This window comes from Primulina tabacum, chromosome 13, assembly GCF_025594145.1.
Source record: "Primulina tabacum isolate GXHZ01 chromosome 13, ASM2559414v2, whole genome shotgun sequence".
NCBI classification, from domain to species: Eukaryota; Viridiplantae; Streptophyta; class Magnoliopsida; order Lamiales; family Gesneriaceae; genus Primulina; species Primulina tabacum.
In genome coordinates, this window is record NC_134562.1 from 22,548,916 (window position 1) to 22,576,896 (window position 27,981).

Below are 27,981 nucleotides of genomic sequence, written 5' to 3' on the forward strand. Positions count from 1 at the left end.
AGTAAAACTTAGTGGAGAACTGGAAAGGGGCTTGCTAAAGCCCATAGGCCTGTGCAGACGTGAGGAATGTATTCTTTCTTTCTCAGGCGGGGCAAAGGCAAGCAATAGCTCGCTGGTCGCTATTACTTCATTCGTTCGTTTCACATCATAGTCCACAAAGTCAATATTATCTTCGGTGTTGATAACATCGGCCTCAACATCGACAGTAGCATCAGCAAAGTCATCAACAGACTCACTTTCTACAACATCATTAACTTCTGACTCATGATCATCAGTATTTTCCTTATACTCAAAATTAGATTCAGAAGAGGAACTGTCAGAAGGGTTAGGATGATTGTCATCAAATTCTTGTAGCATCTCCTCATTGGGCTCCTTATCATCAGAGGTAATTTTTTTGCACCATTTTCTTCTTTTAAGCAAGCAAGAAACTCAGCCAAGGATTGTTCATCGTCAGTAGAATAAACAGGATCACTAGGTCTTGGAACAACCTTTGGTTCTACTTTAGAAGATGTTGAACAGTAGCAGTCAAAGATGTTGTGTTCTTCATAGAAAAACCAGGTTTTGTTCGTGCGAATAACTGAAAATACTCATCATTCGAGTCATCTCCAAAAGATAAATCGGGATCCAAATGGTATGCGGAGGAGGACGACCCTTTCAATTTCTTGGATGGGACAAAGTCAGGGATACCCTGCTTGTCTCTTTGATCTTCTTAGAGGTGGATGAGGAGGAAAAACTCTACTCTACGCCTCGTGATCTTGTGGGTTGTCAAGTTCGATTGCATTGCTTGGTTCTCCAGGGGCAATGGTTTCAATTGGAATAGGATCCTCTTCGACAACAACCTATTGGAAGCTCTCAACAGTCGGTGTTTCTGTGGGTAGTGTTGTCACACTGGTGGAACACCCAAACTCTCTGCCATCTCATTGCGGATATCAAAGGGATCGTACCCACTTCCTGTAATTTAAGATAAAAGATAAGTGATTATAGATGAATAGCTGAGAGATAGAATTAGAGAATGAAATCGCAGTTATCACAAAAAGAATTTTATTATTCGATAGATGAGTTAATCAACAGTAGTAAATTTGTTCAATTATGGTAATCATTTAAAAGCTATGACTTCAAACGGTAACTTTATACAAACCAAACCAAACCAAATTCCCCAATCAAAGTTTAATCTCTCATCAAAACAAATCTGAACCGATGCGATCTTTATTTCAAGAAAACATCCAGGTTTAACGTCGAGTTTATTTAACCCACTAACCATTAAATATCAGGAAAATTCAAAATCAAGAAGATAAGGGTTTTCTTCAAAATGTTATAGGTTAAATGTTGATAACCCACTGAGTAAGAAATGTTCACAAGACAAATAGAGTGCATGTCCTAATTATGCCTCAATTATTATAAAATAAAGAAGTATTAGACGATGATCAAATTGTATTATATTTGTATTTGGTGTTTGCGATACTTCTTTTAAACACTCCCAATTTTGAGTCAAACTTGCATGAACTTTCTTTTGATTAAAAAATTGTAACTTCCACACTGGAATAACAATCTTCAATGGACTCTTTTAGGTAGCTTTTTCCCTTTCTATGTTGACTTATAAGTGATAGCTCTCACATTAGAAGAATGGTATGCATAGGACTCTTCTACCTATCTTTATCCATTTTATTCTAAAATATATAATTTTTTATTTCTCATCTTTTTCTTTTTCTCCGTTTTCCTCAAATTTTCTAAGTAAAATTTTCACATTGGACAAGATCATGAAAAACACAAACATCTTGAACTACTACTCCATTACTTGATTGGAAGTTTGAATACCAACTAAGTGCACGCCATAAAATAGCCACCAGTGTTCATACTTTACACCAAATAGTATGAATAATATATGCAATATGTCTATTATTCAACAAAAGAACATGCATGCAAGGTGTTGTCACACGTGTTGCAACATCCACGACAACACACGTGAGTGATCATTTTACATGCAAGCTGAGAGACTTCTGTAGGTTGAAAATCTTTCGAATCTAAAGTTTTGTAAAAATATCATCCATTTGATTCTCAGTTCTAACAAATTCAATTCAAATTATAAATTTCTCAACCAAATCTTGAATAAAATGATATATAATGTCAATATGTTTTGTTTGAAGGTGTTGCATTGGATTTTTTGAAATATTAATAGCACTTGAGTTCTCACAGTAAATCATCAAGGTCTTACTATGAAAACAATAATTCTCAACCATTTGATTCATCCACATAGGTTGTGAACAACAACTATAAGCTTCCACATATTCAGATTCCGCAGTAGACAAAGACACACAATTTTGTTTTCTACTGTACCATGCCACTAAATTATTTCCCAAGTAGAAATAATCTCCACTTATTTCCTAGGTAGAAACTACCTCCACTTGTACTCTTCTTATCATCTAAGTCACCAGCCCAGACATCGTCACGAAATCACACCACATTTGTATTTCTTTCTTTGGTGTACCACAAACCTAGATCAACAGTCCATGCAATATATCTTAGAATTCGCTTGACAACCTTTTGATGATTGATCCTAGTTTTAGCTTGATATCTAGTACATAAACATACACTGAACAATATATCACGGCAATTAGCACCTAATTAGAGAAGACTACCAAAGATGCTGCGGTACAGAGTGTTTTCCACGCCTTCGGCAACATCATCCTAGATAGCTTTTCACTAGACCCCATGAGAGTTTTCATATGCTTATTGTTCTCATTTGAAAATTTTTGAACCAAATTTTTTGCATACTTGGATTGACACAAAAAGATATCATCAAACAACTGTTTAATTTGAAATCCAAGAAAAAAAACTTAATTCACCTACCATGCTCATTTCAATTTATGAAGACATGCATTCAACAAAATTATCCAGATTCTTTTGTGAAGAAGTATAAAAAATTATATCATCCACATAAACTTGAAAAATCATAATATTAAGTTTATCCTTTGAATAAATGAATTTTTATCAACCTTACCTCGTTTCAAGCAATGTTAAGAAAATAGTCTATCAACCTACCGTACCATGCTCGTGGAGCCTGTTTCGGTCCATACAATACCTTCCTCAGCTTGTAAACATGGTACAAGTGATGTGGATCCTTAAATCCTTTTGATTGACTTAAATAAACTTCTTCATTTAAAATACAAATTAAAACTATAATGAAAATATGTATTGTTTGAGGGTGTTGCATTGGATTTTTTGAAATATTAATAGCACTTGAGTTATCACAGTAAATCATCAAGGTCTTACTATGAAAAACATAATTCTCAACCATTTGATTCATCCACATAAGTTGTGAACAACAACTACCAGCTTCCACATATTCAGATTCAGCAGTAGATAAAGACACACAATTTTTTTTTCTAGTGTACCATGACACTAAATTATTTCCTAGGTAGAAACAATCTCCACTTATTTCCTAGTTAGAAACAACCTCCACTTGTACACTTCTTATCATCTAAGTCACCAGCCCAGACATCATCACTAAATCACACCACATTTGTACTTATTTCTTTGGTGTACCACAAAACTAGATCAAATTTCCATGCAATATAACTTAGAATTCTCTTGACAACCTTTTGATGAGTGATCATAGGTTTAGCTTGATATCTAGTACATAAACATACACTGAACAATATATCAGGGCAACTAGCACTTAATTAGAGAAGACTACCAATGATGCTACGGTACTGAGTGTTGTCCACACCTTTGGCAAAATCATCCTAGATAGCTTTTCACTAGACCACATAGGAGTTTTCATATGCTTAGTGTTCTCATTTGAAAATTTTTGAACCAAATTTTTTGCATACTTGGATGGCACAGAAAGATACCATCAAACAACTGTTTAATTTGAAATCAAAGAAAAAAAACTTAAATCATCTACCATGCTTATTTCAAATTGTGAAGACATGCATTCAACAAAATTATCCAGATTCTTTTGTAAAGACGTACCAAAAATTATATCATCCACATAAACTTGACAAATCATAATATTAACTTTTATCCTTTGAATAAAAGAAGTTTTATAAACCTCACCTCGTTTGAAACAATGTTAAGAAAATAGTCTATCAACCTATCGTACCATGCTCGTGGAGCCTGTTTCAGTCCATACAATGCCTTCTTCAGCTTGTAAACATTGTACAAGTGATGTTGGATCCTTAAATCCTTTTGGTTGACTTACATAAACTTCTTCATTTAAAATACAATTTAAAAACTCACTCTTCACATCCATTTTATACAATTTTATTTTCATATGGCGTGCAATCCCAAGCAATAGTCATACGGATTCAATTCAGGCTACAGATGCAAAAGTTTTATCAAACTCTACCCTCAACTTGTGTGTACTGTTGAGCGACCAACAGTGCCTTGTTTCTAATAACATTATTTGATTCATTAGTTTTGTTCTTAAAAATCCATTTAGTTCAAATTACATTCACATTTTCAGGTCTTGGAACTAAATCTCACGCATCATTGCGGACAAACTGATCAATTTCTTCATCCACAGCATTGACCCAAAATTCATCTTTTAATGCATCAAAAATATTTTTTGGTTCAATATGTGACACAAAGCAAGAGTGTGTTACGTGACAGTATACGGAACTCATGCATACTAAACAAATCATTTTTCGGTAGTCAACTTTATCATTTCTTCTAGTTTGCATGTCCCCATGTACTTCTCCAATGATCTTTGAAGATGGATGATTCTTCTGAATTTTACTGCGAATATCTTTCCCATCATTGATCAAGGTATCATCCTCATGTAAGAAATCTGATTCGTGCTAATGCGCCAGTTTATGGACATTTTCAGAACTAACAAATTTAGCAAAGTAAGATGCAAGTGCCATCAGGTTTCACTTCCATTTTGTATTTAGGAAAAGTTCGCGTTCCTAAACAGTTGGTTATCGAGAAAGATCCATCATCTATTCCAGAGGCAGTGAACAAGGCTTGGCTGAGACTACCTATTGGTACGTTCCTTTGATATTTGCGTGAACTCTAATATCATAATAGTGATGGATAAACTTGGAACTGTTCTCTGGTATGCAGCCATATATACTTTTATGCAACTGAGCAGGACTTAGGAGATCTTGTCATGATTTTATCCTCATTTTGCTATATTGTAATCGGTCTATGGATATTTCAGTGGCAAAGCCGTTGGTTGCCAAGTCACATGAGCTGTCTCTTGCTTACGATGAGTGCTCTCTCCAGAAGTTGGAACCCCCTCTAGTTTTGCAGGAATTCATTAATTCATGGTAGGATTCCATTGTTAATCTCATGTTCAGCAACTTCCCTATGCTTACAATAGAAAATTCATCCATGTTGCACCTCCTCTTTTATTAAATTTGTAGGAGGTGTACTCTTCAAAGTTTATATTGTTGGGGAAGCAGTAAAGGTGGTCAGGCGTTTCTCCTTGCCTGATGTCAGTAAGCGTGAATTATCAAAGAATATGGGTGTTTATCGCTTTCCAAGAGTATCTTGTGCTGCTGCATCTGCCGATGAAGCAGACTTGGATCCTGGTATTGCTGGTGAGCAGTTTTTTTTATGACACAGACTTTTGAGTGCAAACTACTATGTAGAATTACAATTTTAGTGTGAGTGCGGTGGAGTGCGCTTCCTTTACGGCCCATGAAACAAGATTTAATATCCCTTTCAAATGATTGATCATTTGTTGAGTTGAGTTAGGTGATTATTTTTTGGTTGCATTGACATTTGAAAGGATAATCACCTTTTTCTTTACCATCTTTATCAGAGCTTCCTCCAGGTCCGTTACTTGAGAGACTGGCCAGGGAACTACGTCGGCGACTGGTACTCCCAATGCCCTTTGTTATTTCTGTCCATATTGATTGATGCGAACGACAATTTTATTCATTTGCGAAGTGACAAAATCCAGCACGAAAAAAAATTCGTGAATAGTAACATGTGCGTTTGCGCGGAAACCCGCGCCCCTGCATGCGCAGCGCGCAGAAAAGAGAGGCCTGAAAGCTGTTGCGCGAGATTCTATGCACCCGTGCGCGGGTGAAAACACAGAATTTGACGGGCTATTCTTGGTCTTTCGTAACCATTCACACACTTGCAATAATTTAAACTCTAGCCATGAAGAAAAGAGAGGAGGAGCCGAAATCAAACAAAAAAAATTCAGAGAGCAGAAAAGATAGCGAGAACGAAGACCAAGGAACAAAGAACGCGTCTATCGGGGACGGAGACGTGATTCTGATTCGATTCTTCTTCCATTCTTCGTACTTAATTTTAGTCTATTAGTGATGTCGGAAAACATGAATTTTTTTTACTGTTTTTTCGTTATGAACTAATTTCTTTAATATAGAGGACGACGTAGCTTGGTCGAATCTTTATTTTTGAATTGTTGATTTTTATATGCAAAGTTCTTCTTATTTTATTTATATTTTTCCGATTTTATTGCTTCCAATTACTTGATCAATAATTGAATTGTCATATTTGTTAGAGATCTATCACTCGGGAGAGAGGATTTTGAATATGACCCTAAGAAAATATATCGTTGGTCTTTATAGAGCTCGGAAGGCTAATAACTCCAACACATAATTAAAAGAATTATTGTGGAATTGAAATGATTTATTTTTTGATTTTTGATAGAGATATTGAAATTGATTTTAGATAATTGATTCCTAAACATCATTTGGGAAATAAAGTAGAAATAGTTGAGAATTCTTGGCTAGTAAACATGTTGAAATTATAAATATTGATGTCAATGATAATTTAATATAGTGAATACCATGTGAAAACGTACATCTACATTCTTATTCTCACTGATTTGAAAACGTTTGCGAGCTTTCATTAATTTTAATTCATAATTAACAACAAACATTTTTGAGAATTTTCTAAATGAAGTCTGATTATTTAATTGTAGTAGTTAATTTTTTGCACTCCATGTGGGATCGACATCCGTGCTCTACCGAGTACTAAAATCTGACACCGTACACTTACAAGTAGCAAATATTGCAACAAGTTTTTGCATCGTTGCCGGAGAGAGCTCTAATTAATTTTAATATTAATATCTTTACGAATTAGTCTAAACTTTAATTTAGATATTATTTATTTATTCACTTATCCGGTTCTCTGCTGTTGGAGTTTCTGCGAAAAACTAAAAGCCTCGACTCGTTGCTTTTTGAACAAGAAATTGAAAAGACAGCAAGAGCCTTGAGAAAAGCAAGAAGAGAAGAGGTAAAATCAATGGCTGAATACAGAGAGAACGAAAACACACTCCCTCCTATGGTGCTATCAGAGACCATTTCAAATCGGTGATCAACGTCCACTACTCTGGCATAGCCCGCAAACGATAAATGCTAACAATTTCGAGCTAAAGTCAGCACTGATTGACATGGTTCAGCATAAAAAGTTTGGGGGAGCAGCAATTGTAGATCCAATCATTTTTATTAAATTGCTTCTATTAAAAACGGACCTGGAGATTACAGACACAGTAAAATCTAATAATGTTCTTGACGATATTATTAAATTGCTTCTATTTTCATTTTTTTTAGGGATCAAGATAGAGGTTGGCTCCAATCACTGTTGCTAGGGAGCATAATTTCTTGGCAGAAATTGGCTACAAAATTCCTTGCAAAATACTTCCCACCTGCCAAGTTTGCATAGCTGAAGATTGAGATCAGCACCTTCAGGCATAATGAATATGAACAGCTGTGTGAAACTTTGGAACATTACAAGGAACTGCTCAGAAGATGTCCAAACCATGGATACGAAGATTGGGTACAGATTGAGTTGTTATATAATGTGTTGAATTGCCAGACACGGACGACGGTTGATGCAGCCGCTGGTGGTACAATATTTGCGAAATCTCCAGACCAAGCATATAATTTGCTTGAGCAGATGATTATCAGTAGCTACCAGTGGCTCAGTGAGATATCAGGAGTGAAGAAGACGGGCGGGTTGTACGTAGTGGACGCCATCACTTCACTTATTGCACAAGTTTCTGAACTGAATACCCAACTCGCAGCAGTGAATAAAGGACAATATACATATGAAGTAGCAGCTAGAGCTACAAAAGAAGGTCCAAGCATGGAAACATCACATTACGTCAATAATCATGGATATGGCGGCTATGGAGGTAATTATTCTCCTAATCAATATCATCATAGCCTACGTAACCATGAAAATTTTTCGTATGCCAATGAAAATTATGTGTTGAATCCTCTAGGGTCAATGCACAAAAGGTAGAAGGCAAACCATCTCTTGATGATTTAGTCATTACTTTTGTGAGTGAGTCTTCAAAGAGGATGGAGCAGACATATACTACTCTTGACAACCTAGAGACACACATGACCAATGTTGGTGCTTCCATGAAAATCCTTCAGTTGTAGGTTGGGCAGATAACAAGGCAACTCACGTCTCAATCTTCAGGAACAGTACCAAAGATTGCGGACACGAATTTGAGATTAGTGAACGGCATTTTCATATAGCATGAAGAGATTGGAACGGTAGATGGAGAAGAGGAAATTGTTGATCCCACAAAGACCCATCCGGGAGGAAGAGTCAACTCTAAACAAATGCATCCGAGGTAAGAAAAGTAAGAGATACGATTTAAATAAGTGCATTGATATTTTCTTACTTCCATATCCCCACATATTTATACAGTTGAATCCTGAATTTCAAAACAAAAATGGTCTTTAAGATTTCAAGAACCAATAAATTAACATTCAGTCTGCAGATCTGGAGGAAGTGACACTTACCGAAGGAGACGATGAGGAGATACAAAGAAATATTCAACAGAAGCTGCAAGACCCCAGGAAATTTGTTGTACCATGTGCAATAGGGAGCCAAATGGTTGGAAAAGATATTTGTGATTCAGGGGCGAGCGTGAATGTAATGTCAAGTTATTTTTATAAGAAACTTGGACTGAGCAAGATGAAACCCACAAAACTGATTTAACAGTTGGCAGATAAATCTGTCAAGGTACCGTTGGGTTTTGTGGAAGATGTTGAACCCCATATCAATAAACTGAGGCTTTTAGCAGATGTCGTTGTGCTTGACATGGAGAACAGTCAGAATGTTCTTGTAATTCTAGGACGACATTCTTGGCTGCTGCTGGAGCCATCATTGATGTGATGCAAGGAAGGCTGAGTATGGAGTTTGAAGGTCAGAGGGTGGTAATCAAGTCATCCAAGAGATCACATGATCCACCTTAAACAGGAAGAAAAGTCAGGCTGATGACTTAAAAAAAAGCGCTGCATGGGAGGCAACCCAAGAAATTTTATTTTTCTACAATTTTATTTTAGTTACTTATTAATTTTATCTATAATTTTTTTAGTCACATGTTTTAACATCGTTTAAGCTAATAATATTTTAATGATCAGATCTGTGCGATGAGCGGAATACCCCAACGATGAAAGCAAATGATGATAACGACAAGTACTGACGCTCGTAGCCACTAGTATGAATTGTCCTAATTTTTTATTTTTACATACATCAAGGACAATGCATGTTTTAAGTTTGGAGGGCTTTCATTCCTGCTACTTGAATTCTTTCAATCAATTAGTCTAATTTATGATAAAAAAATTATTAATCAATGTCTAGTAGGCCAATGACAAATGGTTGAGTCATGGTGCTTGTGTACAAATTCTTAAAAGTTTACAACCATTTATACACTTTCGCCATGATCATTGATACACCTGATAAAGAGATAAAATTTATTGCATACTATGTATTACCGAATAGACGACATAATTTTGAGACTTTTTGTGATTTTTTTTGTTATGAAAAAAATGTTACAAGCACAGAAGTGATCTAGGGATTCATTGAGTTTCTTTGAGCTTGTTTATATTGTTATAACATATCATTTGAATCCATTTGAGCATGTCAAAAAAGATATGTGCAATTGAATTTATTCAACAAAAAAACGTCATATCATTATTTTGAAGCACATGGTCTGTTTGTACAAGTTGATTAGTGAATGAATGGTAATCTAGAACTTGATTTAACACTCTTTGAGACGAAATACAAATATAAAAGGAAGAATGTATGGTGTGGAGATGGTGAACATGAGAAAAGAAAGTGACAGGAGATGAAAAGAAAAATAATGAAAAAAATCAATTAAAAGTGGAATACGAAAGATGGAAGAGTTGTTGGAAAAAAATTATTTGTTTGTTTGTTTTATCTTATCTTTGATTTCCATACCTTCATTGAAGTCGTGAGCCGTAGCCTAACGATATAAGCTTACAAGACCTATTAACTGAGTCACGCATATCCAATATACTAGTGGAGAAGAGTAGTTAAAGTTAAGCCTATAGACACTTCAAAAGCATTGTCAAAGAATATGGAATTTTACCATTTACACATACATATCTCATGACATCACGTTACACTTTGGTATGATTTTCCTAAATATCTTTTGAACCAAATGTTTAACCAAATTCCTGGTGATCTGTGTGCGTAGATAATTATTTCTGTGGATGATAGTTTGAAACTTGAGTTAAACATTCTATGTTTCTATGAGGTAAAATAGAAGCTTAAGTCTATCGATATGCTGGGTTGGGTAGATGAGATTGGTGATCTACACACACGTGAACTGATAAGTAATGTGTGCATGCATCGAACATGAAAACCTCAGACATGTGATATTTGAGGCCATAGTGATTACGCTATTCCACCGCTTGCATTTTGTTAACTTCAACATTGAATGTATTTTTTACAATGTTCTCGAGACTAGCAAACTTTAAGTTTGGTGGGATTTTGTAAGTGCAAGTTTTGCACTTAAATTACCCAGGAAATTGGCATGAAAGTGTGCAGTTATCAAGCAGATTTATGTGTTTTTTGTTGTTGTTTATGTCGCTGCAGGAATCAAGCATAGGCGCATAACTTGTGACCAATGAGGAACTAAATTTTGAATTGGAAGAATGAAGGCTCGAACTAAAAAGCAAAGGAAGCATTAGCACGAAAAAAATTCATGAACATTATCACGCGCGCGGCTGCGGGGAATCCCATGCCCCTGAGCACGCAGCGTGCAGAAAAAAGAAGCCTGCACGTGGCTGCGCGAGATCCTGTGCACCCGCGAGCGCATGTGAAAAATGCAGAATTTGATGGGATTTCCTTGGGCTTTTGCAAATATTCAAACACTTACAATAATTTAAACACTAGCCACAAAAAAAAGAGGGAAGAGGAGCCGTGATCACGCAATAAAAATTCAGAGAGCGAAAAAGAGAGTGAGAACGAAGAACGAAAAATGAAGAATGAAGTGCGCATCTACCGGGGACGGAGACGCAATTCTGATTCGAATCATCTTCCCTTCTTACTTAATTTTAGTCTATTAGTTATGTCGAAAACGTGAATTTGTTTTATTGTTTTGCGTTAAGATATAATTTCTTTAATCTAGAGGACAACCTAGCTTGGTCGAATCTTTATTTGTGAATTATTGATTGTTGTATGCCAAGTTCTTCTTGTTTTACTTATATTTTCTGGATTTTATTGTTTCTAATTTCTTGATCAATAATTGAATTTTCATATTTATTTGAGATCTATCACTCTGGAGATGAGATTTTGAATAGGACCGTAGGAAAATATATCATTGGTGTTTATAGGGCTCGGAATGCCAATAACTTCAACAAATCTATTAAAAGAATAACTGTGCAATTGAAATTATTTATTATTTGATTTTTGATAGGGATATTGAAATTGAATTTAAATAATTGATTTCTATACACCACTTGGAAAAGGGAGTATAAATAGTTGAGAACTTTTGATTAGTAAATTGAGAACTTTTGGTTAGTAAACGGGTTGAAATTATAAAAATTGATGTTCATGATAATCTAATATAGTGAAGATCAAGGGAAATCGTACTTCTAGATTCTTATTCTCACTTATTTGAAAATGTTTGTGCGCTTTCATTATTTTTAGTTCATAATTAAAAACAAATATTCTAGTGAATTTTCTAAATAAATTCTGATTATTTTAATTGTTGTAATTAATTTTTAATTAAATTGCACTCCATGTTGAATCGACATCTGTGCTCTACCGAGTACTAAAATCTTACACCATACACTTGCGGATAGCAAATATTGGAACACCACAACATGCAGCTGAATATTTTAATTAAACACACAAATAATCTTTAATTATTAAAATAAAATAGAATTAATCATGTATAAGTATAACTATTTGTGCGGTGTCCCAGGGCAAAATATTCTGTAGAAAATCGTAAATAGTTTACAAAACCAATACTAGTGAAACTACGAAAATCGGTCTTCCTTTACAAGTCAAGGAACTAAATTACATCTTAAATATTTAAAAAAAACAAAACTATAGATGCAACAATTGTATCGCCGAAACCCGAAGCCACAAATATCTCTTCAACGAACACTTTACAGGAGTGTTGTGTTCGACTGTCTCTTACACTTCACGGCAACACACAAACAGCGTGAGTCGATAACACAAAATCTTCACTTATGTAATTCTTTGCTCTTCTTGCGGCGTCTCACTGTTTTCATTCTACACTAAAAACCACACCCGCGGCGGCAATAACAATTTCTTTGTATACTTCCAATGCTCTAGAGTTTATTCTTTGTATATAGTCTTACACAAATATGGAAACAAAAATTTTATTGGGGAATAAATTTTTTTGAACAATGATATAATATCTACACATAAACATCAATATTAAAGAAAATTTTATTAGTTTAAAAAGATAAAACTCTCTATTTTAATATCTCAATATTATTAAAAAATTAATAAAAAAAAAATATCCTTATCGATCATCTTTTAAAATATTTCACATGATTAGAATGTATGGTACAGAAAAGGACATATATCGATTCTTCCTCCTATATATAGACACACGACTTGCTTCTCCAATTTCACAAAGGAGATCTTATTGATAGGAAAGGAAAAGAATAAGAGAAAAATGGACAATAAATTTGGATTAAAATCACGCAAAAATATGATTTTGGCAGTACTGACAGTGGGCTTAGCATTTGTTTTTGTCTGCAAGCAGGTGCCGACCACCATGGCGGCGATAGGAGATCCAGCATGTTCCGCGACGACAGCTCAAAATGCTCTCGATATCGTCAGTCTTTGTGTGGTTCCGGTGGCGCCATCTTTAGGTCAGACACCAGATTGCTGCACTGCGGCTAAAAACTTTGACTTTAGCTGCTCATGCAGCCCTGTTGTCGTAAACCTGGTAAAAATGGAGAACCTTATCACATTTAGAGACTTGCTGGCTAAAGCAAATTACTGCAATACAGTTACCGTACGTGAGGGATTGAAATGCCTAGGTAAATTAATCTTTATTTGTTGTATCTAACATTGGAAATATTTGAGTTCTCAACCTATAATAATTTTTTGACAACATTTATTTTTCAGTCTAATATATCTATGTATTCTAATATTTTTTTTCTCCACTGCTATATCAGCCATAAATCTCTTCTCTATGAATGTAAAAATGTGAGGCCTTAGTTTCATTGATTTCATCATTGTGATTTTCAGGTGCTCGAACTCCATGAAAAAGAGAGGAAGTAATCAACAACGAAGAAATATATATATATATATATATATATATATATATATATATATATATATTGATACTCACGGGAAATTTAGGGTCCGATCCACGCAAGCGTCACTAATCCAGACACGGGCTTCAAAATTACCCTGGGCCTGAAATTACAAATAAGACCGTTAGGAGGGGGCTAGGAGGGTGTCCCGGCGTAGCCCCTCCGACGCTCAAGTCAGAGACTGAGGATATATGGGGGGAGCAGCTAAGGGCGCTGCTGAAAACAATATAGTGAATGAATTATCATACGCTCAAACCTGGTATTTATAGGAGAATACCTGGGCTTATCATGGGCCAGTCACCTGTGGGCCTCAGAGATGGGCCGGGAGTTTGGGCCGGATCTTGAAAGGTTCATCCCTGGGGTATCACTAGTCTCCCCCTCCCAAGTCGAACTGAATCGTAGGTTCAAAGTTCGATTAATTGCGTTGTTCTCGGTCTACCGGGTGCGAGTTGTGCATTTTCTTCCAGCCGTTCGTCACTGCCGCACGCTCGCCCCTCGCCGAGTCACACTGCCGCGACGCTGCCCTCGCCCCAACCGCCAGCCTCGCCAGCACGCTGCTACACCCTCGCCAAGCGCCTCTCACCCTCATGCCATGCACGCGCAGCCGCGCACACGCTCGTCCTCGCCGAGCACTCCTGCCGGGCGCCCCTGCCGAGCGCGCCTCGCTCGCCCACCGTGCGCCTGCCACGCTCGCCCCCAGCAGCTCGCCCACCATGCGCCTGCCCCGTCTGCCACGCACACCCACAGCAGCTCGCCCTCACCCCCAGCAGCTCGCCCACCATGCGCCTGCCCCGTCTGCCACGCTCGCCCACGGCAGCTCGCCCTCACCCCCAGCTCGCCCATCGAGCACCTGCCCCGTCTGCCACGCTTGCCCACATCAGCTCTCCCTCACCCCCAGCTCGCCCACCGCGTGCCTGTCCCGTCTGCCACGATCGCCCACAGCAGCTCGCCCACCGTGCGCCTGCCCCGTCTGCCACGATCGCCCACCCCAGCTCGCCCACCGTGCGCTCGCCCCGTCTGCCACGCTCGCCTACAGCAGCTCGCCCACCGTGCGCTCGTGCCTGCTCAGCGGACGTCAGCCCGCCGCCTCGCCCCTCGCCCTCATGCAGCCTCGCCCCCCTAACTCCCCAGCGCGCAGCCTCTCGCCCTAGCACTGCCCTCGTGCTCGCCCAGCCACCACCGCCACACTCGCCCCTCGTAAGCCCCGCCCAAGCATGTTGAGATTTTTATTTCGAAGAGCGACCTGACCGGGCAGGTCGATCCCCGTAATTTTCGCAGCGGCAACATTGTTCGTTAACGACAAACGAAATAAATTTTTCTAACACAGTATGCCCTCGTCGCCCCCATCTTCAAGGTCCTCCACTAAACTTTTGAAGGAAAATAATTTATACTTCCCCGCGCCCTTGAATCCTCTGCTAAAATAGTCCTTAGCAGGAAAAATAAAAACTTCAACCTCCTCACCCTCTAACTCCTCTGCTAAATCGGGCCTTAACATGAAAAATCAAACTCTCACCTCAGCATCTCATAACTCCTCTGCTAAGCCGGACCTTAGCAGGAAAAATAAAAATTCTTCACTCTAACCCTCTAACTCCTCTGCTAGGCGATGCCTTAGCAGGAAAATAAAATTCAACACCTCCACCCCCTAACTCCTCTGCTAGGTGATACCTTAGCATGAAAGTAAAAACTCACCACCTCCACCTTCTAACTCCTCTGCTAGGTGATACCTTAGCAGGAAAATAAAAATTCAACACCTCCACCCTCTGCTCCTTTGCTAGGTGACACCTTAGCAGGAAAATAGAAATTCAACATCTCCACCCTCTAACTCCTCTGCTAGGGGACACCTTAGCAGGAAAATAAAAATTTATCACCTCCACCCTCTGCTCATCTACTAGGCGATGCCTTAGTAGGAAAATAAAAATGTACCACCTCCACCCTCTGCTCCTCTACTAGGTGACACCTCAGCAGGAAAATAGAAATTTACTACCTCCACCCTCTACTCCTCTACTATGCGATGCCTTAGCAGGAAGATAAAAATTTATCACCTCCACCCTCTGCTCTTCTACTAGGTGATGCCTTAGTAGGAAAATAAAATTTTTCTTCCTCACTCTGCTCCTCTACTAGGCGATGCCTTAGCAGGAAAAATCAAACTTCAGCCTCCTCACCCTCTGCTCCTCTGCTAGGCGATGTCTTAGCAAGAAAAATCAAACTTCAGCCTCCTCTCCCTCTGCTCCTCTGCTAGGCGATGCCTTAGCAAGAAAATAAAATTTTTCTCCTACCCATCTCTGCTCCTCTGCTAGGCGATGCCTTAGCAGGAAAAATCAAAATTCAACCTCCTCACCATATTCTCCTCTGTTAGGCGATGCCTTAGCAGGAAAATAAAATCAACACCTCCACCCTCTAACTCCTCGGCTAAGCGATACCTTAGCAGGAAAATAAATGTTCTTCACTCTCACCCTCAAACTCCTCTGCTAAGCCGGGACTTAGCAGGAAAATAAAATTCAACGCGCACAGCCTCTAACTCCTTTGCTAGGCGATGCCTTAGTAGGAAAATAAAATCAACACCTCCATCCTCAAACTCCTCTGCTAAGCCGGGCCTTAGCGGGAAAATAAAATTCAACGCGCACACCCTCTAACTCCTCTGCTAGGCGATGCCTTAGCAGGAAAATAAAATCAACACCTCCACCCTCTAACTCCTCTGCTAAGCGATGCCTTAGCAGGAAAATAAAATCAACACCTCCACCCTCTAACTCCTCTGCTAAGCCGGGCCTTAGCAGGAAAAATCAAACTCTCACCTCATCATCTCATAACTCCTCTGCTAAGCCGGGCCTTAGCAGGAAAATAAAATCAACACATCCACCCTCTAACTCCTCTGCTTAGCCAGGCCTTGCCGGGCCTTTGCAGGAAAATAAAATTCAACGCTCCCACCCTCTAACTCCTCTGCTAGGCGATGCCTCAGCAGGAAAATAAAATCAACACCTCCAACCTAACTCTGCTCCTCTGCTAGGCGAGGCCTTAGCAGGAAAATAAAGATTCCACCTCGTCATCCTCTAACTCCTCTACCAGGTGACGCCTTAGCAGGAAAATAAATATTCTCCACCCTCACCCTCAAACTCCTCTGCTAGGCGACACCTTAGCAGGAAAATAAATATTCTCCACCCTCACCCTCAAACTCCTCTACTAGGCGACACCTTAGCAGGAAATTAAAATTTTTCTTCTCCCCAACTCTGCTCCTCAGCTAGGCGATGCCTTAGCAGGAAAATTTATTTCTCCTCCTCTACTCTGCTCCTCTGCTAGGCGATGCCTTAGCAGGAAAAATTTAAATTTTTCCCCCCCACTCTTCTCCTCTACTAGGCGCAGCCTAAGTAGGTAAAATTTAATTCATATAATCCTCATAATACAAGAACAACCACGAACTTAATATAAGAACTTGGCTTTATTAAATATCAACTGATAACGTAAGACAAATTCAGGAACGAAATACATCAAAAATGAAGTAAAGATATTCTCTAAGATGGTAAGCGTTCCCATGCCTCTTTAAAGCCTTACCCAGCGCATTCTCCAACTTTCCTCTCTGCTCCTCTTGTACCTCCACAGGACAAAGTTACCCACTTAGAAGCTTCTTCGAATGACTCTACAACTGCAAGACTGAGCTCAAGCTTCCATGCGAATGCTCGTGACCTCTCTTTTCTTCTTCCTTCACGATTCTTTCTTAACAATGACGTGCGACTTTTTGGTCCCCGCACAGGACTCCAACTCCTTTTCCCACAGGAAACTTAAGCTTCTGATGATAACTGGAAGCTACTGCTCTAAAATCCTTCAGGGCTGGTCGTCCTAGAATTCCATTATACGCTGACGGGGTATCTACTACAGTGAAGGCTATCATCTTTGTTACCCGCCGAGAATCAGTCCCCAAGGATAGGGGAAGAACAATCTGACCCAAAGACAAGATGATGTGTTTTGCAAACCCATACAGCGGGGTGGATATCGGCTCAAACTCAAATCCTCCCATCTTCATTTGATCCAACGTGCTCTTGAACAAGACGTTCACGAAGCTTCCATTATCAATAAATATTCTCGCCACATCATAATTGGCAATGGTGGTCGTTACCACCAAGGAATCGTTATGTGGAGTCACAACGCCTCGGAAGTCTTCCAGCCCAAAGCTGATGACGGGGTCTTGTGGTAAGTCTGCACCCCTAGATATCTCAAAGTTCTACAACCTTCTCCCATGTGCCTTCCGAGCTCGCCCAGAGTCTCCATCAGTAGCACCCCCCGAGATCATATGAATCATTCCTCTCGTAGGGTGGTTATCCTCATTCATTCTCCTCCTCGGTTCGACGAGCTCCTGAGGGACATCTTGACATCGACCTTCCCCTCTCTGCTCCCCGATCCTCTGATTTATCCATGGAGGGCCTTGACCACGACTAGGGGGTGAGTGAGACCTTTGTCGACTCCTGAATGAGGATCTTTCTCGTCTATCCCGTGAAGGCAATCTAGCACTGCACCCAACCCTTCGTGACTTCTCCCACCTCCTCGCGGGCTCCCTCACCTCCATCACCTCGTCACGACTCCTATCCAGGGGAACATATGATGAGAATTGTCCTCTACTTCTAGTTCTGTCTTCCTCTCTTTCCCCCGCACCCCTCTTCCTTCCTCCTTTCTCCACTCCCTCAACTCTACTTCCTCCGTGCCGGTTCTCCATCCTTCTGTACCGTTAGACATCTTCCAAGTTTACATATTTCTCAGCTCGAGCCAACAGTTCATCATAGCTTGACGGGGGCTTCTTGACCAGCGACTTGAAAAACTCCCCTCCCCTCAATCCTTGTGTGAAGGCACTTATCATGATGTCAGGAGTAGCCGCTGGTATTTCCAGCGCTGCACTGTTGAAACGCTGGACAAATTCTCGTAAAGTTTCATTCTCTTGCTGTTTCATCAAGAACAAGCTCAAATAATTTTTTTGGTGCCTCTTGCTGCTAGCAAATCGGTGCAAGAAGGCAGCTGAGAAGTCTTCAAAAGAACGTATAGAGTTGGGCTGCAAAGTGTTAAACCACTGCTGGGCTGACCTCACCAACGTGCCCAGAAAAACCCTACACCTGACTCCATCAAAATATTGGTGCAACAGAGCCGCATTCTCAAATCTCCCCAAATGCTCTTCGGGGTCGGTATGTCCATCATATTCTCCAACATTCGGTTGTCGGAAACTCGGGGGAAGTCCTTCTTTCAGAATGGCAAGCGAAAAAGGACTTCCTTTCTTGGGGGCCGGCGCTCTACTTCCCACCTGTTGTCTCAACATCTGTATTTCCTTCCACATCTCTCCAATATCTGCATTCCATTCGCTTGGGAGGGGCTGGGTCTCTTTGATTCTGCTCTGCTGGCCCTCAACATTTTCCTCTCGCTCCTGGCGAGTGGCCTGCTCTTCAATGAACACAGATTCTTGGTTCCTCTTCATAGCCTCATCTACTGTCCTAGTGATAAATTGACCCAAATGCTCCAGGGTCAAGTTCCCCACATTTTCATTAGGACGGGGTTGCTCGACCCTGGTCTCTTGATGAGGTTGTTCAGTTTTTGTCTCCTGATGGGGTTGTTCCTGCCTCGCCTCAGCATGAGACTGTTCGGGTCCCCTCTGAGGACGCGATGACGCTGAGTTAACTCTTCTACTCCCTCTCCTCCCTACCATCTCTACGTCTCAACTCAAATTTTCCCACAGACGGCGCCAAGTGATACTCACGGGAAATTTAGGGTCCGATCAACGCAAGCGTCACTAATCTAGACACGGGCTTCAAAATTACCCTGGGCCTGAAATCACAAATAAGACCGTTAGGAGGGGGCCAGGAGGGTGTGTCGGCGTAGCCCCTCCGACGCTCAAGTCAGAGACTGAGGATATATGGGGGGAGCAGCTAAGGGCGCTGCTGAAAACAAAATAGTGAATGAATTATCATACGCTCAAACCTGGTATTTATAGGAGAATACCTGGGCTTGTCATGGGCCAGTCACCTGTGGGCCTCAGAGATAGGCCGGGAGTTTGGGCCGGATCTTGAAAGGTTCATCCCTGGGGTATCATATATATATTATGTGTGTGTATTTGTGTGTGTGAAAATTAAGTTAGATCTGGGATAATTTCTTTTTAAAGGTCTGGGAATAACTAATAAGCAAGAACTGTTGTAATTTCTTGAATACGGTGATGTGTGTAAATGCTTTTTCTCATAATTTGTGTTATCATATGTTGTATATGCAATAATGAATGGCTATTGTGATACTTTTTTGTAGACACTTTTAATTAAATGTTGTTACAAATACTTAATAATGACATTTGTAAAAAATTAATAATGTGTAAAATAAAAAAAAACATATTAGATTAGTTATCCTGACATTTTTAATTGATGTCATTTTTTATATGGAGGGAAACAATTTTTTTTCCCACATCGTAAAAAATCATTAAAAAACTAAAATTTGTCACTATAAATAATTGTGAGAATATTTGGGTTGGATAAATATTAGAGGAGAGAAAATAATTGTTTCCCTCCATATAAAAAATGACATCAATTAAAAATGTCAGGATAACTAATCTAATATGTTTTTTTATTCTCACATTTATTTTATCTATTTTTCCCTCCTCTAATATTTATCCAACCCAAATATTCCCACATTTGTTATTGTCACTATAAATAACATACACGACACTTTTAGTTGTCATTATAAATGATTTTAACTGACATATAAATTTGTCATTATTACTATAATAACAAGGCATGTATAAATGTATTTAAAACATGAGTTTTCCTGACATTTAAAATTGTCATTATATGAATAATTAGTAACACGTATGAAGTTATCATTAATATCTTATAATGGCATTAAAAAATGTTAGGAAGTTTAAGACGACATTGGAATTGAAGGTATTTGTTAGAGGTGTCACTAAAACTTAAATATCATTAAATATTAAATATGGTGACATTTATGAATGTCACCATAAGCATTTATTCTTGTAGTATATCGAGTATATTCTAAATGTTATATTTGCAAAAAAAAAACAGACCACAATTAAATACAACTCTTTAATAATTTTCATCAACAAATAAAGTGTTAGGGACCAACATCTTAATTTCCATTTAACTAGTGTTGGGATCGGGGAGGAACAGATATAGAACTACAATAGCTTGGTTCTTGAAATATTGAATATCGAAAAATTAAACCGAATTGGGTTTTCAAACTAAGCGGAAGTGAAACGTCCCATATTTTTAATTTTAAATATAATAAATACTAGGGAATTTTTTTTATAAATATTTTCTTCTAACATCAAAACAATCAATCATACAAACTAATAACTTAAAACCACAAATGCATAAAAATTCATAAATTGTCAACCACAAAATCGTACATCAATTTTAAAATAGTCTAACGACTAAAATTTAAAATAAAGCATAAAATCTTTAAATAAATAACCATCGAAATCTTTATATTAAAATATTAAATCTTAAGCTAATGCGAAAAAGAAAAGTCTCTCGGGAGTGTATTGTCGGACCTAATCAACTCAAGCGTCATTGCCCCTCAAAATCGTCCTCACCTACGACCATTCTAACCTAGTGAGTCTAATGACTCATCACGTTCTAATCATACGTAGCAAATAATACATATACAAGAACAAGAACCTTTAAAATAAATCTTTTCATAAAATAAGCTGGCGCAAAAACTCGTAAGCATATATCTTTTTCGTAAATCATTTTAGCATATAGCCTCATTAATTGTTTTCTTGTCATATATAATTTTGGGTGAAGTTAGATCCATGAAAATGACTATCCTCTATCCTTTATCATTCATCCTCTGGTCGACTGATCAGTCTATATACACCAAGTACCTGGGGCGGGGCGTCAGCAACTCTCGTCACTGGGCCGTTGTCAAATATTGAAATACGATCGTCGGGCTACCTCTGGGCCTTCTCCCGTAACCGAGTTTGATTATCTTTTATCATTTATCATTCATCCTCTAGTCGACTGATTAGTTTATATACACCGAGTACCTGGGGCGGGGCGTCAGCAACTCTCGTCACTGGGCCGTGGTCAAATATTGAAATACGATCGTCAGACTCTCTCTGGACCTTCACCCGTAAACGGGCTTCTTCTGGGGCCTTTTATTCAAGATATTTCCATTTGTATCATCTATGTCACAGTCGATTCAAAATACTTTTTCCTTTTCTTTTATTTATAAAAATATTGTTTTCTTCCAAACCATAAAATATCAATTTTCGTGTAAATCGTATATCCTTTGCATATATCATAATAAAAATCATATTTTTATCATAAACATTTAATTTATCATTTAGCATGCATTATGATTCTTTGGGACACTTCAGAACTTTCGAACTACCCGGGAAGTAAAATGACCATTTTACCCCCAAACTTCGAACTTCCAAATTTTGATTTTTTTGTACTTTTCTTGACTTGATCCTATCCCTAACTATCATGTAAGCTTAAATTTGACTTCTAATATTTTTCTTAGACGTAAATCGTAGCTAAATCGTGAAGCGTTTTAAACCCGAATTAATTGAAACCTTAATATTTTCTTCCCAAACTTTAAACATAAGCTTTTCATCCCTAAAATACCCTCGTGAACCATGAACTAGCCCTCGTGAACCATGATTAAGACCACATTTTCTCCCCTAACAATTTTTGAAACCTAACCCCTAAATCGAGCCATCACAACAAATCTCTCGAACCATCCTCGAGCCAACTAAGACCAGACCATTCCAAGACCCTCCTGGACCCTACCTGAACCAACCCTGACCAGCCTAGCCAGATCACCACAGCTTCCTCCCTACCAGCCTACACAACCCTAGGGCTCGTGTAACGTCCGAAAAACCAAACCTACGTAAACCACATGCATGCAAAATTATTTAAATTTCCTAATAGTTTTATTTTATTGATTTTAAATGCTTGCATGTTATTTATTAAATGATTAAAGATATGATTGCATGATTAAATGATTATATGACATGATTTCATGAAATTGAAGGATTTTACCCGAATATTTGATAATAGGCAGGGAAAGGAGACCAAGGACGACCAAGAATAGAATAAATATTTTTCACTAAATATTTTCAAGACTTCTAAATATGATTAAAAATGATTTAATTTTTCTAAAAACGTTGGAGTTCGAATTATTTTACGAGTCGAGCTCGATTTTACCCGGGAAGCGATTTTGGGCAAACAATGGACTTTTAAAATATCAAATGCATTATTTATGAAGAATAATTTTTATAAACTTTTATATTTTAATTAAATAAGAGTTATTGGGCCCAATTTATTTAAGTAGGCCTAATTCTCCTAAACATAAAGGCCCAAAACCAAAGCATTAACTTGCAATTATCTATAAATATGTTACCTAGGCTTTCAAAACACGATAATTCACATCTCCATCAGCCGAAAACACACTCTTCACAAACTAGAATTTTCGAAATTAAAGGGAGGAATAAAAGCTAGGATTCTTAGTCGTCCTGTTGTCCAACTTCGCACCCTCGCCAACGATCATTTAATCGAGCTTTATAAATGCAAAGACACATTTTCTAAACTTTTTTAAACATCTTACAAATATAATATGCATGATTTAATTGTTTATGAACGAAAAATATAGGGGTGTGATAACTTTTACAGTAGAACGTTTACTTTAAAAAATACGATGTTTTTACGCTTATATGAAAAATGTTATGATTTCCAACGAGTACGCTGCCAATACAAGATGAAATATGGTTAAAATATGATAAAATTAAAGTAAAATAATTCTGGGAACCGAAGGTATAGCATAGGATAGGAACCAATGGTTTGTGTACTTGTTTGTGGTCTAGGTGGCTCGATAATTTGCATGGGTTGTTGGGGCTCGTCCAGGGCTGGTTCAGAGGCAGTGTTGGTCTCGGTTTAGGGCTGGATTGGGTCCTAGGGCAGCTAGGGTTCAAGGGAGTGGCTAGGGAAGAGTCCTAGTGAACTAGGACTCTCCCCCCAAGCATGCTCGCGGCTGGTGTGTTTTGGGAGAGAGTGCAGCATGGCTAGGGGCTGGCCAAGCTGGTCAAGTAGGGTTTAGGGTAGAGGGGTAGGGTTCGGAACATGGTCTAGTGTGGCTGGGTTTGGGGATGGCTTGGGGAAATGTGAGAGAGCAACCTGCGCGCAGCCTTGTTTCTTCTTGCAGCAGGCTTGCAGCGCCTCGTGCGTGGGTTCAGGGGCTTGGGTTTGGCTTGGTTGGGTCTGGGCGTGGTCTAGGGTCGGTGAGGGTCAGGTGGGTTCGGTGGTGGCTCGCGTAGAAGAGTCCTAAGTTTGCTAGGAGTCTTGGGCGTGAGTAGCATCTTGTGCGCATCCAAGGGTCTTCTGTCCAGGAGAGTTTTCATGAGTTAGGGTCAGGTTATTTGGGTCAGGGCTTTTCAGGAGGGTGCCTAGGTGGGTTGGCTAGGATCTGGCTTGAGGTGGCTCGGTGGAATATGGAGATGGCTCGGTAGGTTCTAATAAGGGTCATATTTCGAATTTAATGAACTCAAATTGGAAGCATGGGTCCACGGGAGTGGTTTATGGCTCACAAGGGTAGATTATGTATTAAAAAGGTTATGTTTAAAATTTGAGAAGAAAATATTAACTTTTGAATTTATTCGAGAATTAAACGACTAACGAATAGTGAATTAATGAAATAATCGAAATTCTCGAATTAAGATAAATAAACTAATAAAAAATTAGATTTAAACTTAAATAATTATTTGGGATAATCCCATGTCATTAAACGTAAGAAAAAGATAAAATTGAGAAATATTACAAAACAATCATTTTACACTTGGGTAATACGTAAAAGCTTGGCAGCGTTCTGAAGGATCATAACGCATGTTAAATGATATTTTATGATTTAAAATGAAGATTTTTATGAAAATATGATATTTTATGATTTATGGTAAAGCTGTGCAATTTTTACTGCTTAAAATGCTATTTTTTAAAAATTATGTTATTTTGTGTTTTTAATAGAAAAAGAAAAATATTTTGAGGGATGTGAATTGACTGTGACAAACAATATATGCTATGTGGGGGATCCGTTTTAAGAAAAAAACGGTGAACTTACTATATTTTGGGGATGTCCTGAGGGACAAGGTTCCAGAGGGACCCCGTGTACTGGAAAAGGCCCCAGAGGGCCCCGACGAGCGTATTTTCACAGTAGAGCCTAGTGCCCACTCCCATGGACCATGTGGAGCTGAAGACTGATCAGTCGACAAAAGGATAAAGGCTAGTCACTTTCGAGGATCAAAATTCACCAAAATGATAAAGGATTGAAAGCTTTACGATTAAAAAGATTCTACGATATACAATTTAATTATGCTGACAATGATTTTAAATGGTTTATTTATGTTTAGAAGCTATTTTATATAAAAGTATGATTTTCAATGCATGTGAATATATATGTAATATTTTCTATTCATGTTTAGAACATGCTGAGTCATTAGACTCACTAGGTTTGAATGATGTAGGATTTGATGATATTATGGGAGGCGCTGACGATTGAGTGGATCGGGTGCTGCAGTACACTCCCGAGGCACCTTTATGTTTCCGCACGAGCTTGTTAAATAAAATATTTAAAGGATTATTGTTAATGATTTATTAGAGATATTTTTATGCTTTATTTCATTGTTAGTTGATCTTTTTAATTGTCGACGTATGAATTTTTGGTTAGTTGACGATTTAGAGATTTATTTTATGCACTTGAGATTTCAAATGTTAAGTTATTTTGGTCAATGAAAATGTTAATTTAGTTTGAATGGTGATTTTCGAAGGTTATGTTTAAAAAAAAAGTAGAGGACGTTTCAGTTGGTATCAGGGCAAAGGTTTTCCTCAAAGGGTTGTGTACTGTCACTCCGAGAAGCCCAAGAAGTCACGCCTCAAATATGTGAGTTTTTACTTCTTTATGTTTTATATGCTAAATTTTTTTAAATGCTTTTATGATACATGATATAAATGTTAGTTGCATGTTGCATGAAAATTTTTAGTGCATGTTTGTTACGAGGTTTGGACGACGTATACAGATAAGCCTCCTAGAAGGATTTTGTGTAGAACTGATGAGGTCAGACATGAGCAGGAGATTTCACAGCCTCCACCTAATCAAGATGCTAGTGCCCGTGTACTAGCCGATATGGCACGTTTACTAGAGTAACACGTAAGAAATGGAGCGAGGGTTAGATCGAATGCTACATATGAGGGTTTTAGGAGGATGAACCCCAAGGATTTTCATGGCACCATTGATCCATTAGTTTTGGATTCAATCTTTAGAGGTGATTTTTCGTTATATGGATATGGCGGATGTTGACCAGGTTCGCTGTACCATCTATCTGCTGAAGGACGACGCTTCCTTTTGGTGGGAGGGAGCATAGCGAGGAGAGAATTTGGCGAATTTGACTTGGGAAGAATTTAAGAGGGTGTTCTATGATAAATATTTCATTGCTGATGTTTGTTCTAGTTTTAAGAGAGAGTTCATGAGTCCCCGTCAGGGGGATTGGTCTGTTGTCGAGTTTGTACAGAAGTTTGATAGGGGCAGTCACTTTGTGCCCTTGATTGCGAATGATGCTGCTAAAAAGTTATGAAACTTCCTAGATGGGTTGAGGCCGACTATCCGTCGTGATGTGATGCTTGGCGATCCTACTGATTATACTACTGCCGCCGTCAAAGCTTTTAGAGCCGTGCAGTCACTTAAATAGATAGGTTGGGAGATGCAACGAAAGAAGAATCGTGCTCAGCAAGCTAGTCAGTATAATAAAAATCCTTATACAGGACCACCTAAGCAACCAGAATCACCAAAATCACAAGGACAATCACCTAGAGGAAACTTCCCGAAGAATGATGAGAAACCACTGTGCAAGGAGTTCAATCGTCAACATTATGGCAAGTGTAGGTGGGGCACTTACAAATGCTTCAAATGTGGAGAGTTGGGACACGGCTAGGGATTGCCTAAAGCTCGAGCAACCCACTGTTGGAAGGGTCTATGTGATGCAAGCTGAGGAGGCTGAGGTAGAGCCGGCACAACACTGATTTTCGAGGTAACCTAGTTGTTTAACATTTTACGATGCTTTTACTTCATGACATGTTAAAATGGGTTAAGGGAATTGATTGGGTTAATGAAGAGCTTAGAGAAGAATAGGGTGCATGCCTTACTTGAGGTGGATTTAGGAGTCAACATTGAGAAATTTTGGGATAGAATTACAATTATCGAGATTTGAGAGTTAAGTTTGAGGCGGATTAGGGGATACAAGTTTTTCAACTATCAAAGACAAGGCAAATTTCGAGGACGAAATTCTTTTAAGGGGGGAGATTTGTTGAAAGGTGATCGGTTACGGTGCCCGGTTGCGCAACTGAAGTATTGAAAAAAAAATTTTCAACAAGAAAACCAAACCGAACACCACACAAGATGTGTATCAAATAACAATAAAACAAAAAATATGTCATACATAGAGTGTTTAAAATGTCTTACTTATCAATCACAAGGATTGATTATTGGCTCCAACCAAGTTGTTACAACAACCAAGTTGTTCCAAGTTGTAACAACTTGGCTCTTGAATGGTTGATCCTCTACAGGCTTTCCTTGCTCTTGGACTCCTTCCTTCAAATTAGGTCCACCACCAACAAGCTAAATCCACCTTACACTTGCACTAGAAAACGTAAGACATTTTTCTCTGAGAAAGGTGTGCTATTCTCAACAATTGAAGAAGAAAAAATATGAAGGGAATTCAAGGAAATTTCGGCCCTTGCTTGTTGGAGGAGAGAAGGGAAGATTTTCTTGGTTGTGGAAAAAGTTAAAGTGTAAAGTTGCATGTGCATGCCATGCCATTAACTCAAAAGTTGCCTCCAATCCTTCACCTTCCAAGCATGCAATTTGTTTGGGCTTGTAACAATTACAAGGCCCATGGGCTTTTATTTAAATATCTCAAACACATTTGAAAGCATTTAAACTATACTTGATTTTACTCAAGTCCACTAGTTTAATAATTATTTCTAATTGGGCTCTACAAGACCCAATGTTATTTAATTAATTCAACACTCTAATTAATTTTATTATTTGGACTCTACTAGGTCCACTAATATTTAATTAATTCAAAATTTGAATTAATTTAATTTAGTCCATAATAATGTTTATGAAAATCACAATTTTCGAATACATTATTTATTTGGCCAACTTTTAATTTAGGAACATTTCAACAAATTAAAAGTTGCATTCCTCTTATAGGAGTCACACTTCTAATTTTCCTCGCGCTTATAAACTCCTTCATAAGCCGTTCAACACATTGAACTATTTTTTTTCTCAACGGGATCTAGAAAGTTAGCACTTGTGTGACCCTTAATGGTTCATTGATACAACTAGCAGTGGGTTCACATCTCTATGTGATTCAGGCTAAACATGTCCTTATTTGAGCACACCCCAATTG

At 38.5% G+C, this 27,981-nt stretch overlaps 1 protein-coding gene across 1 annotated transcript; it reads left to right on the forward strand.

Annotated features, from left to right (window-relative positions):
* Positions 1 to 4,788: 4,788 nt before the first annotated feature.
* Positions 4,789 to 5,883, forward strand: LOC142522988 (inositol-tetrakisphosphate 1-kinase 3-like). The gene is made up of 4 exons (XM_075626615.1): positions 4,789 to 4,985; positions 5,162 to 5,267; positions 5,365 to 5,543; positions 5,768 to 5,883. The coding sequence occupies exons 1-4, from the start codon at positions 4,853 to 4,855 to the stop codon at positions 5,863 to 5,865; spliced, it is 516 nt and encodes a 171-aa protein (XP_075482730.1). The 5' UTR covers positions 4,789 to 4,852; the 3' UTR covers positions 5,866 to 5,883.
* Positions 5,884 to 27,981: the final 22,098 nt, after the last annotated feature.

Excerpts from the sequence above, each read along its gene's own strand:
- LOC142522988 (XM_075626615.1), top strand. The coding sequence starts at position 4,853 with ATGCAAGTGCCATCAGGTTTCACTTCCATTTTGTATTTAGGAAAAGTT. Across the intron at positions 4,986-5,161 it reads TTGGCTGAGACTACCTATTG|TGGCAAAGCCGTTGGTTGCC; the intron begins GTACGTTCCTTT and ends TGGATATTTCAG. Across the intron at positions 5,544-5,767 it reads CTTGGATCCTGGTATTGCTG|AGCTTCCTCCAGGTCCGTTA; the intron begins GTGAGCAGTTTT and ends CATCTTTATCAG.